The sequence below is a fragment of the Anabrus simplex genome, chromosome 8 (genome assembly GCF_040414725.1).
Source record: "Anabrus simplex isolate iqAnaSimp1 chromosome 8, ASM4041472v1, whole genome shotgun sequence".
In the NCBI taxonomy this organism is placed as follows: Eukaryota; Metazoa; Arthropoda; class Insecta; order Orthoptera; family Tettigoniidae; genus Anabrus; species Anabrus simplex.
Window position 1 is genome coordinate 43783224 of NC_090272.1, and position 12902 is coordinate 43796125.

Sequence of the window (12902 nt, forward strand, 5' to 3'; positions counted from 1 at the left end):
AACATCTCCCTTGGTAAGTTATTCCAGTACTTAACTCCCCTTCCTATAAACAAATATTTGCCCCAATTTGTCCTCTTGGATTGTTTCCAGTTCTTTAATCAAGTAATCCTGGTGAGGGTCCCATTCACTGGAACCTTACACTAGTTGGGGTCTTACCAGAGACTTATATGCTCTCTCATTTACATCCTTACTACAACCCCTAAATACCCTCATAACCATCTACAGAGATCTGTACCCTTTATTTACAATCGCATTTATGTGATTACCCCAGTGAAGATCTTTCCTTATATCAACACCTAGGTACTTGCAGCGATACCCATAAGGAATTTTCACCCCATCAACGCAGTAATTAAAACTGAAAGGACTTTTCCTATTATTGAAACTCACAATGTGACTTTTAACCCCATTTATCATCATACCATCTCACAACATTGAGGTCATTTTGCAGTTGCTCACAATAATGTAACTTATTTATTACTCTATACAGAATAATATCATCTGCAAAAAGCCTTACCTCTGATTTCAGTTCTTTACTCATATCATTTACATACAGTATACAAGAAAACATAAAGGTCCGATAATACTGTCTTGAGGAATTCCCCTCTTAATTATTACAGGGTGAGATAAAACCGAGCCTACTCTAATTCTGTGAGATCTATTTTCTAGAAATATAGCAACCCATTCAGTCCCTCTTTTGTCTAGACCAATTGCACTCATTGTAACCAGTAATCTCCCATGAACCATGCTATCAAATGCCTTAGACAGGACAATCGCGATACAATCCATTTGACTTTAGCTTCTGTAGCCTATTTGATAGTTTATTGCCTTTTTTTTTTTTTTTTTTTTTTTTTTTTTCAAGTTGTAGGCATTTTCTGCTGTTATTTATGTATTAAAATTAATCAATGGGAAGAAAAAATATATAAATCCAATGCACTGTATTAGTAAAGAACAAAAATTTCATTTTAATTTAATAGATACAAAATAACATTTACATAAATGATATTTTCATATTACACTAATCTCTACTGAAAACTCGACAAGCCAAATCGTGCAGAGGGTTGACATGTCCTGTCCTTGCTGCGTATAATTAAATGCTGGTAGTGATTATTGTTTTAAGAGGAAGAACAACTTGGTACTCGCTCTCTACTAACACTAATCAAAAGGAAAACTGAAGAGGTCCGATACTTCAAAAAATGAAGGTATCAGCAAAAGAAGGGGAAGGGAAGGACCATAAAGATCGTGAAAATAAGACTCCCTGGGGCTCGCAAATCTATACTGTCGTCATGGTCAGAAGAGAACAAGAGTTGACCAAGGGAGGTCAAGACAGGAAAGGTAAGAGCGAGGAACTTCGCACAAGTAAGTGGAAGCAACGCCAGACCATTGTCGCCAACCCACACTAGCTGGTCCCCCTTTTAGTGGCCTCCTCTTACGACAGACGGGGGACACCGTTGACGTTATTCTATCATCCCCACCCACAGGGGGATGTAAGATTAAGTACTAAAAGGCGATGCAGATATGTGTTACTTGGCTGCCATTAAAGCATTTTTATTGTTTTAGTGCCCATTTTTGTCATAATTCCTATTTTAACCCATTAGCGCCGAGCGTTGCCATTTGGCAACGATTTTCGCACCTTTTTCTTTCAATGCTGTAGGCAACAAGAAATAATCTGGAAGATTGTGGTGTCATCCGACAGTTAGAGAAGAGTTTGTAGAAAGTAGTAATCATGTTTATTTTGTTTTAAAATCTATTGTTGTGACACAAAGACTGGTGGACTCTTGGTTATTTTAAGATTCCTGCGAAATGGCTGCCGGCTTCACGTACGAAGGATATAAAATCTATAAGTGAAGTTCTTTCATTGGATTATGTTTACAGTAGGGTTATGCACACTTCGTTATATATGTTGTAAGCATTTGAAACAATACGGGCGCACAATGCCATAGTAGTGCTTGTTGAATCATTAGCGTTGCCATATGGCAACGCTAGGCGTTTATACTCAGTAAAATAGCTGCAGCTGTCAGATTATGATACTTTATACTGATTCATACATCTTCATTTCAGGAAGGGATTTTCCCTTTTAGAAGCACTGGATATGCTACTGACTGAAGATCTCGATGGTGATACTTTTGTGGAACCGTCCTATGTAAATGTACTTACAGATGAGGGCTCCTGGTAATGAAGATGATGGTGGGCTTGTTGATAATCTCTCTCTCGAAAGTTATGTGTCAGTGCTGAAATGAAGCTTGTAAATAATGAAAGAATCGGGATTAGTTACGATGGTGAAGGTGTGTTACCAGAGGATGGAGTGCCTTTTCTGTCTACTGATGCAAGATCTGTTTCAATACCCGATGCTGCGAAAGAGCGGATAACTGATAGAGGAAATAATAAATCAAATAAAAAACCAAGATAGACCGATGAGGCTGATTTCAATATTGGGTGACTGTTGACATTTCCGGAGCCTAGTTATAGCAAGTGAAAATCCATGACTGTTGTTGACATTTTTAAATTGTTTACAGATAACCAGCTGATCGAACATCTAGTTCGATAGTCTACAACGTATGGGGTGTTTTTAAATTGTACGGACCCACAAATAACTTCTGATGAAATTCGTTGCTTTGTCGCCATACTTTTCATTTCTGGATATAAAAGGTTGCCCTCCAAGCGTTCTTATTGGGACACGCAGGATGATATGCAGACAGTGAAAGATTGTCATTCTCTATCTCTGTGGCTAACGTGCAAGTATTGAGGGTGGGCTTTTATATGCCTCCGAAAGTATAGACTAATAGTTTGTAACTGCATGTGTAGTTCTTTGATTCTTCTTTTTCGTATTTTTGATTTTATTCTATTGTTCCAGTGAGTGTTTTATTTTGACAGGCAATGAACTGTACATATGTGTCTATATACTGTAAACAAATATTTTCTCCTTTGTTCAATAATTCTATTTTTTTTTTTTACTGTGATGTGAATAGAAACTGATATTCCATATTCTTACAATAAATAATGCTAAGATATTTCAACATTGTTATTGCACGAAAACGAAAAAAAACCACTTTGCAACCTAAATTCGACTTTCAAAACTCATTGTTTAAAAATAGGTAATGCAAGCGCCTAGCGTTACCATATGGCAACGTCAAATATCTTATGACCTAGCGATTCCAAAATTCTGAAACTTGTTTTATTAGTTTATTTTGGTCTCAAACATGCGGCAAAACACAATAAGTCAGCAAATCTCAGGAAAAAATTAATTCAGGCTCTAATGGGTTAATTATTTTACTGCCTATTTCCTAAATGTTAAATGCTTATTTGCCTGCCTGTTTCAGCAAAAATAAATGCCTGAACTTCCGGGCGCTACTGATAAGTATATACACTGTATTTTAAAAAACAGTGAGAGATTACAGTTAAAATACTATGGCAGGGTACAGTGGAAAACATCATACATGAGGTTTACTTTGAACAAATTAGAGTGCTTAAAGCAGGCCGGCTGCGCCTGAATACTGTGTGCATGGAATAATGGAATAGGACCTCGGTTCTATTTTGTTGGTTTTTGGAACCCAAGGTAATGATTAATAGCGATAGGCGGGGGCATTCGTATTGCAACGTTAGAGGTGAAATTCTTGGATCGTCGCAAGATGGACCGAAGCGAAAGGATTTGCCAAGTATGTTTTCATTGATCAAGAATTAGAGGTTCGAAGGCGATCAGATACCGCCCTAGTTCCAACCATAAATGATGCGAGCTAGCGATCCGCCAAAGTTCCTCCGATGACTTGGCAGGCAGCTCCCGGGAAACCAAAGCTTTTGGGTTCCGGGGGAAGTATGGTTGCAAAGCTGAAACTTAAAGGTATTGACGGAAGGGCTCCACCAGGAGTGGAGCCTGTGGCTTAATTTGACTCAACACGGGAAACCTCACCAGGCCCGGACACCGGAAGGATTGACAGATGAGAGCTCTTTTTTCATTCGGTGGGTGGTGGTGCATGGCCGTTCTTAGTTTGTGCAGCGATTTGTGTGGTTAATTCCGATAACGAACGAGACTCTAGCCTGCTAAATAGTCGCATCCGGTATCCGTTCATGCTATCAGTGACAACACATCTTCTTAGAGGGACAGGCGGCTTCTAGCCGCACGAGATTGAGCAATAACATGTCTGTGATGCCCTTAGGTGTTCTGATGGTGAAAATTTTTTCGACCGACGGGACTCGAACCAGTTAACAACGGTGTCAGACCATTTAGACTTCAGTGCCTTGACGATCATGGCCACCAGGTGGGCTAATCCATAATAACCAGCCAAATCATATTACATTATTGGTACAAAACATGAACCTTAGAGAATGGTTAAAACCATTATGATATGACTAAACATAAATACTCTAACCTATGTTTTTGGTTCAGATTTGACTTGGTGGTTACAATATAGTAAAATATGCATTTATATGACAAATAAAAACTGTTATCATTTTCACAAAAGCTAAAAATGTGTTGGAAGTTTGTGAAAAGTGATCGGGATAAAAATATTACTATATATAGTTTGCTGGGCTGAGTGGCTCAGACGGTTGTGATGCTGGCCTTCTGACCCCAACTTGGCAGGTTCGAGCCTGGCTCAGTCCAGTGGTATTTGAAGGTGCTCAAATACGTCAGCCTCATGTCTGTAGATTTATTGGCACGTAAAAGAACTTCTCCGGGACTAAATTCTGGCACTTCAGCGTCTTCGAAAACCGTAAAAATAGTTAGTGGGACATAAAAATAAATAACATTATTGACTACATAGAAATCCAAGCTCTAATGATTATCTTTTGGGGATACATTTCATATCGTGGTCCTTGTCATGAGTTCACAAAATGATCAAAGCAGACCATGAGCAGCGAATATAGGATAAGCTGCTGCACTGATCACAGAAGTTAACTAGGCCTACATCTAAATCAGTAGCAAATTTATTTGGTATTGTAATCTTTTCAGGATATATTGTCAGCATGATGATTCAGTATCTGTCCTTCATCAGTGGTTAACACAAAGAGAACAAGGAAGATATAAGAAAGTAAGACAGCATACTCTGAAGTTGACATGATGACACAGATGTTGATTCCCATAGGGAAGTGGTTACTGAAGAAACTGCTGTTGAAATTGGTTTATATGTATCTCGAGAGAATTCATTTTAATTGAAGTATATGCTAAAAACCACTGATGGTGAACCTTCCTTGATATGACCACTTAAGACATAATGTCATATTCCCTTTCATCAATTTCTTTGTGAACTCCCAGTTCCATCAGTTTATAAATTAGTGGTTTTAACCTTCAGTTACTACAGTTAGTGAACAAGAAATTTCTACATTTCAAGACTGTTATGAAATAAAATTTGAAGGTATATGAATAACTTATTCAAAGCAAATTTTGTCAATATTCAAAGATTATTGTGGTACAAGGAACAAATTAGGAGACCTATTTCTGTTTTTATTTTAATCATGATATGATCAGTCCAGAGAGAGAGTTTTGTCCTGCAGGAGTTCTTTTACATACCAGTATATCTACCAACACATGGTTGACATATTTGATCACCTTCAAATACCATCAGACTGAGCCAGAATTGAACCTACCAGGTTGAACTCAGAAGGCCATTGCTCTACCACCTGAGCTACTCCTAATAAAATTCATGTTTCTATATAGGTAAATAGAACTGGGTCAAATGTCGTAATCTTGTCAGAAAAGCAAGGTAATTGTGACAAGTTACTGTATTAGAAACAATTGATTTAGAAAGTAAGCAAACTCTATTTCGTCATATTTGAGTGTTTGAAATACAGTGTGCTTATGTGGTGATGATTGTTTTAAGAGGCAGTGCAACTGGGTAGCCATGCTCTTTTAAACACCAATTAGAATGAAAAAAGGAAGAGGCCTAACAGTTCATAAAAAGGAGTTATCGATAAAAGAAAGGGCCATGAATAGCGTGCAAATGAAAGAATCCCTCAGCCTCACAAACCTAATACCGTCTGTGTTGGAAGTGAACAAGTGTTGACCAGGTGAGGTGAGAAAGGAAAGATGAATATTATGAGCCTGACACAAGTAAGAGGAAGCAGTGCCAGGCTCAGCTAGGGGCTCCATGGTTGCCAACCCATTCTTCCAAATTGAGCCCCTGGGGCCCCGTTTAGTTTCCCCTTACAACAAGCTAGGGATACCTTGGGTGTATTCTATTGCCGCCCTGAGCACAGGGGCCAGTGTACCTATATGGGGCCAATTGAGGAGATATCCAGTGCTGTAACTAAGGTTATACAGTTATTGATACAAATTTTTGCACATGGTCATAAGAACATTCGTAGATATATTAACATGACTGCAGAGTTTATTATAAAGCATCATAAGGCTTTTAATGTACATTTGTTCTTCAGCTCGTTATATCTACAAATTCAGAAATGTCAGACTAAACTTATAGACAAGGTTGAAATAGGATAGGTTCTCTGGTATCTTTATTAGCCCCACTGTTGGCGGCCCTGAAGATGGTTTTCCGTGGTTTCTCATTTTCACACCAGGCAAATACTGGGGCTGTACCTTAAGACCATGGCTGCTTCCTTCCCAATTCTAGCACTTTCCCATCCTTGCGTCACTGAAAATCTTCAGTGTGTCAGTGTGACGTTAAATCACTAGCAAAAAAGAAATCTTTTATAAGCCGTTTGGCACAAGGAGCATCAACTTGTGTACTGAATGGTTGAGCTGGTAGCTGGAGTGGTTCACTTGTTGTTCAATATAACGACACCAGGATATGAAAACTTGGCTTGTCAGTATTGATGTGGTGTAACGGCATACACCTTGACACTGGACCTGCAAGTTGTGTGGGAGCTTTAATACAGTCACATTCTTATATTACCAGTTGCTGCCTTAATGGATCAGTGGTGGAGTGTCCTACTTATGACCACAAATTCATTTTTTGATCCCGTCGGAGGTAGATTTTTGAAGGACAGTCAAGAATATTGGGACTGATTCTGGTTTTGATAGTGAAACAACTGAATGTAGGCAAAAAAATAAGACAGAATCATTGAGTAGGGGTGAAGGTGAACTTCTAGCAAGTAAAAAACACATCAACGAAGATAATTTTAGTGATAACAGTGATAGCCTATAAGTGGAAATGGATATTGAGAAATCGGACCTGATGGTGATGTGATGGCAGTTCAGGTAACACAAACATTTTGTTTCGTTACTCCGAATGATTATATGGATGATTTTGTACCTGTCCATAATTTCAAAAGAGTATTATGAGAAATAGATTTTTTTTTTTTTTTTTTTTTTTTTTTACGTATGTTAGGAGGCAAACTATTTAGTGACAACCAATTGCAGATATATCAATGAAGCAATCAAACAGGCACATTCCAGTGAAATAGATACGGGAAGACACTTGCTCAGAGGAAATAAAATCCGATATACTTGGTCACCATTCCACTTCCAGAATCATGTGATTATTCGTTTAGGGGGATTCAGACAACATGAGAATGTGACAGATACAGCCTACCTCAGTGTCGAGTATCACCAGCAGTGGGTGGAGGTTTGAACCAACAACCTTATGACTCGGTGAATAGAGAAATAGATGCGGTGGTGTTTTTTAATATTATTGAAAATGTGAATACATTGTGATCAATAGTTTTTATAATTAACTTTTTCTGAAATAGTGTGCTCTGCTTCAATGTTTCTTAAGTAATAGGTTGAAAGCTGGGGATAAGCGGAGTGAAAATGTGGGCGGGAAACTGTTAAGAAACTGGCAAGTGAAACAGATCTCTAAAAAAACTCTGTAAAATTGCCTAAATGTGACATAGTGCACTATGTAGGGAGCAGATATGTTGTTCGAATATTTTTCCTTTCATATTCCCTTATACTTCTCAATATTTGAAGGTTGTAAAGAGTTTAAAATGAAACATCCCTGTTTCACATAATAAGCTATGTACATTTCTGTAAACATTTAGACCAGGTGAGTTGCCCGTGCGGTTAGGGCCGCGCAGTTGTGAGCTTGCATCTGGGAGATAGTGGTTTCGAACCCCACTGTCGGCAGCCATGCAGATGGTTTTCCGTGGTTTTCCATGGTTTTCCATTTTCACACCAAGCAAATGCTGGGGCTGTACCTTAATTGAGGCCACGACCATTTCCTTCCCACTTCTAGCTCTTTCCTATCCCATCGTTGCCATAAGATCTATCTATGTCAGTGCAACGTAAAGCAATTAAAAACATTTAGAGCCCTAGTATTAACAGCTACTGAGAAAATAGAATTTTTGTGCAAAAAAAAATATGCTACCGAAGAAAATAACATTTCAAAATGAGTAACATGCTCTGGCAGAAAATTTGCCCACAGAAAGTGATCAGTTTCTGAACACAAAGCAATTTTCTGCAATTTGGTGGTAGTTGACAGAATTGATTCAGAGAGAAAGTAGGTCAAATAAGTGTGTCCAAGGAGATTGTTTAACTCATTATGCACTGCCGTATAATGGAAAAGTTAATCATGTCACCGAAAGGGGATGGGGCATTATTTTCAAACAATATTTAAGAGTTCCTGTGAAGGTTATTTAATGTCAATTTCAGATTATATACTGTAGAAGAAACTGGATAATTTCATTCAAGAAATTCCTACAAAACAATGTTTCGACTCCCAACCACAAAATTAAGACATGCCAGGTTTTTTTTTCATGAATTATTAGAGGCAGCATTTTCATCCACTCTGTTGCTTGATTGGTATGTCATTGTTTTTAAATTTTCTCTCTCTTCCAGCTGTGTTAACAGCAGTTGGTGAAGGTGCTGCTCGTAGAGCCATTTTGGGCTCGAAGGAGTGTACGTGGGGGCCTTCTTATTGGTGCGTCAATATTACGTAAGTATCTCCCTCTCATGGGTTTGGTGGGAAAAGGTGCTGGCCTTGTTTGCTTAATGACAACGCCATACCCGGAAGGGAGTCTGGGGGGAGTTTACAGGGTTCACCTCCCCCCTCAACCAAAATAAAAAATGACATTTATGAAATCCACGACTTTGGAAAATAAAACAGTTGAATTTTACCTATAAAACTGCGCCATCTTAAAAGTTAACACAAATTTACTGAAAAATGAATTGTTAATTTTGGTGATATTTCCTTGCTGTTAATGCTTATAATGAATTTTGTACCATCATTCAATTATTTACAATCCAGACCAAGTTATTCTTGTCTAAAATGTTTTGCTTGGGCTTTCTATTAGCATCGTATAAATACCAAAGACTGAGAACATAACGCATGTAAGTTGAAATACCTATCGACCTACATTTGATTGTTTATATGCGTAGAAACGCTTTTTGACACATTTGTCATCAGTTAAATTAGCTCATGTTTCAGACATAGGTAGTTAAGAGATTCTTCTATTTTCCTGGCCTTTTCTCTGTTATCTGGGTTAGCCACCAATGTGGATTTAGCCCTGTTTTATGGATGTCAGATGCACTTCCTGAAGGTAACCCTATGTGGTGAGGGGCTTATTTACATACTGTTGCATGTTTCTGTGGTGGTTAGAAGTTTGATATGCTGTGTGTGTAGATGATATATTAGGATGATCACAAACACTTGGTCTCCGAGCTAGAAGAATTAACCAGACGTGGTTAATATCTTCAGCTTGTCCTTGAAATGAATCCGGGGCCCTTCGCCAATACGCTGACAATTCATCCTGGAAGGCGGACTTTCAGATGTAATTAAGAGCCTCAAATAAACATTCTTATGAGAATTTTCGGTAATCTGTAGGAAAGAATTTGAATAAATTTGTTTTTGTTAACAAAATATTCAGTTTTAAGTCTCAAATATTCAGGTGTCCTACTAGATTTCATCCAGTATGGTTGTTGCCCATTCATGCTTATAAACAGAATTTGATTATTTTTACACAGTTGGTGATGGTCACTAAACAATATCTTCATTTTGTATTTTGCTTAGAATAATTACATTTTGTAAAACCCTTACTTGTGCCAGCCAATTAACAAAAGACTAATCCCTGACTGAGAAGAAGGAAAGTAATTTCCCACAAAGGGAATCTGTAGTCTGAAGAAAATCCAACAGGTGTGGGGTACCTTTTTCTTGGCATACATCTTTCAATGGAGCAAAGTTTGTTAGTTTAAAATCATATTTGGACATTACAAGTCTCACCATCGCAGTTACTGTAACTTGATAATTGTTATAATTTGATCGTGTTTTCACAAGTTACAAATTCTAACATTACAACACACCCGCAAGTTTTTTGGAAATATATTATCAACTCTAGCCTATAATTTGCTGCAATAAACGTTACTATAATTTATTTGTGTGTTTGAGGTATTATAGTTGATTAGAAATTGAAGATTGATGTAAAACTGATTTTTATGCAACAATGTATACATATAAAATAGGAGTTTTGTACATTGCTCAGAATTTAAAAAGAATAGTATTTCTGTATCGGACGTGTCCACAGTAACGAAAATGCACTTTTTAATTTTGTGTCATCTCTGTCCGTCTCTATGTATGTACGTATGCGCATCACGAGAAAAAGACTGAAGAGAATTTCATGAAAATCGATATGTAAAGTTGGGGAATGAGCCTCTACAATCTATGCTATAAATAATTTTACTCAACATGAATGAAATGGTAGTTTCGGGGAAGGCCTAAAATTTAATTCTCAGATGTTTGTTATTAGTGGTCCTATCGATAAATACTACATAACTAAAGTTATATAGAATTAAATTTCCGATCACTTGTGTCTTATAAATTTTTACCGTACCAGCTATAATAACACAGATATTCATGAATTTTTGTTGCTAAGTCCATATCAATGCCGAGCCTATCAAAAGCTCGTAACATTGATCAGCATTAACATTACAATGACCATTATTTGTTGTGATGTTCTTTATCTCTTATGCTGCCACTCTACTCCGATAGATGGGATTATTGCTGCAAACAGAGTCTAACAGCCTGATTGAATATTGGCGGGAAATGTCTGGGGAGTTAGATAACTTTCTTCTTCAGCATGCCATTTCTCTGGTTCATACTTTTTCTGATACTACTGGTATGTAACACACTGGTTCATTATAGTATTCCAGCTATTCGATCCTTACTCTGACACGCTGATTGGATTGAACAGTGTGCACACTTAATATAGAGACTCAGTAAAATGACAGTTTTTGCCTGTTCCAAATTATAGCACCACAGTTCACTAAATAACTCAAAATTCAACCCTGAAAAGAGCCGTTTCTTAAGAAAAGCTTCTTCCTCTTCACTTTTATTAAATTCTACATTCATTTCATTCCAAATTAGCAGCAAAGACGGGATTTCTCCTCTGGCTTGGAAGAAAAATTTGCCTCCAAGTCGGATAGTTTGTTGCCCCGCCAATGTAGTGCGACCTAGTTATTCCACCTCTGGAACTTTGGAATGTTAGATCATTGGTGTAGTATGTACTCTTCATTAAAAGTGAGAAAATGTGTGGATTTTTTTTTTTTTTTTTCAATTTGCTTTACGTCGCACCGACACAGATATGTCTTATGGCGACGATGGGGTAGGGAAGGCCTAGGAATTGGAAGGAAGCGGCCGTGGCCTTAATTAAGGTACAACCCCGGCATTTGCCTGGTGTGAAAATAGGAAACCACGGAAAACCATCTTCAGGGCTGTCGACAGTGGGGCTCAAACCCACTATCTCCCGATTACTGGATACTGGCCGCACTTAAGTGACTGCAGCTATCGAGCTCGGTGGTTTTTTTATTTGATCAAGTATTTCATATGATAGCATTGCTTTTAATCGCGACATTTGTACTGACATTATTGTAATGATCTATTTGATTTCAGTTGGGAAAACCACTAAGACGGTCTTTCTGAGGATGTAAAAGGCCGATGGAGAGTGTGTGTCTAATGCCATTATAATGAAAACTCCCCATACAGTCTTCATATGAGAAAAGAAGTTTAGTGACTTCCCCGTTGTGTTTCTAGGATGACGTTAAGAGCTATGCAAGTTAATACAATTTTGCTCACGCGTACACTATCTAACCTAGAATTCTGTATGCAATTTAGAATTCAGTTGGTTAGCATGGGTACGCCTGCTAGTACACACATATAAGCAGATTTAATGAAATAGTTCAATTTGCTGCATAATAATATTTATGCATTTACCAGCAGTTACCCAGAGCTTCGTTCGCGTAAATTTTGTATTTTGATAAAAGTAATCATTCCTTGTTTTTGTACTAAAACATTATCTGAAAATCCCTACAGTATAAAAACTCGCCGAATTCAGTTTCATTTACCCCAGAAACTCTTTGTAAACTACGTTTGTGGTATTGCGTTTTGGGGCTAAGATGACCATGTGACTGTACATGTGAGAAACAGTTTTCTCTCAAGTCGAGAAAAGTTCCTTTATTTTTAAAGAAGGTTCCAAGGGCCTGTTTCCATGGCTGTAACATCTTCAGTTTTTGAGATATAAGTATCCCATAGAAAGAATTCAGCTACTTTATCAACCTTCCCCCACCTCTACCAAAGTGGATTTTCCAAAAACAAAAAAAATGTTTATTTTTAAAGGAGATTTCAAATACTAATTTTCATGTCTGTAACATTTTCACTTTTTGAGATATAAGTATCCTCATAAATAATAATTCAACTCTTTTTTCACTTTTTTTTTACCCCTGTTAAGTGCCTTTTCTGAAAACAAAAAAATACATGTTCCTCTATTTTTAGAGGACTTTTCAAATATCAAGTTTCATGTCTGTAACATGTTAAGTTTTTGACATATACTGTAGATATACCGGTACTCACTTTAAAAATTCACCTGATTTTTCAATTCGTTTCAGCCCCTTAAGTGTATTTTCCAATAAAAACTTGTTTACTTACCTTTAAAGTATATTCCAAATACTAGTTTCACGTCTGTAACATCTTTAGTTTTTGAAATCTTTTTTTTTAAAGGAGATTCCAAATACAAATTTTTCATGT

At 37.3% G+C, this 12902-nt stretch overlaps 1 protein-coding gene across 1 annotated transcript in view; it reads left to right on the forward strand.

Moving 5' to 3' along the window:
* Sap-r (Saposin-related) overlaps positions 1-12902 on the forward strand; it is a 203795-nt gene that overhangs the window by 1663 nt on the left and 189230 nt on the right. The window contains exon 2 of the mRNA XM_067152173.2: positions 8726-8822. Within this exon, the coding sequence (XP_067008274.1) occupies positions 8726-8822 (97 nt within the window). The remainder of the gene's footprint in view (positions 1-8725; positions 8823-12902) is intronic.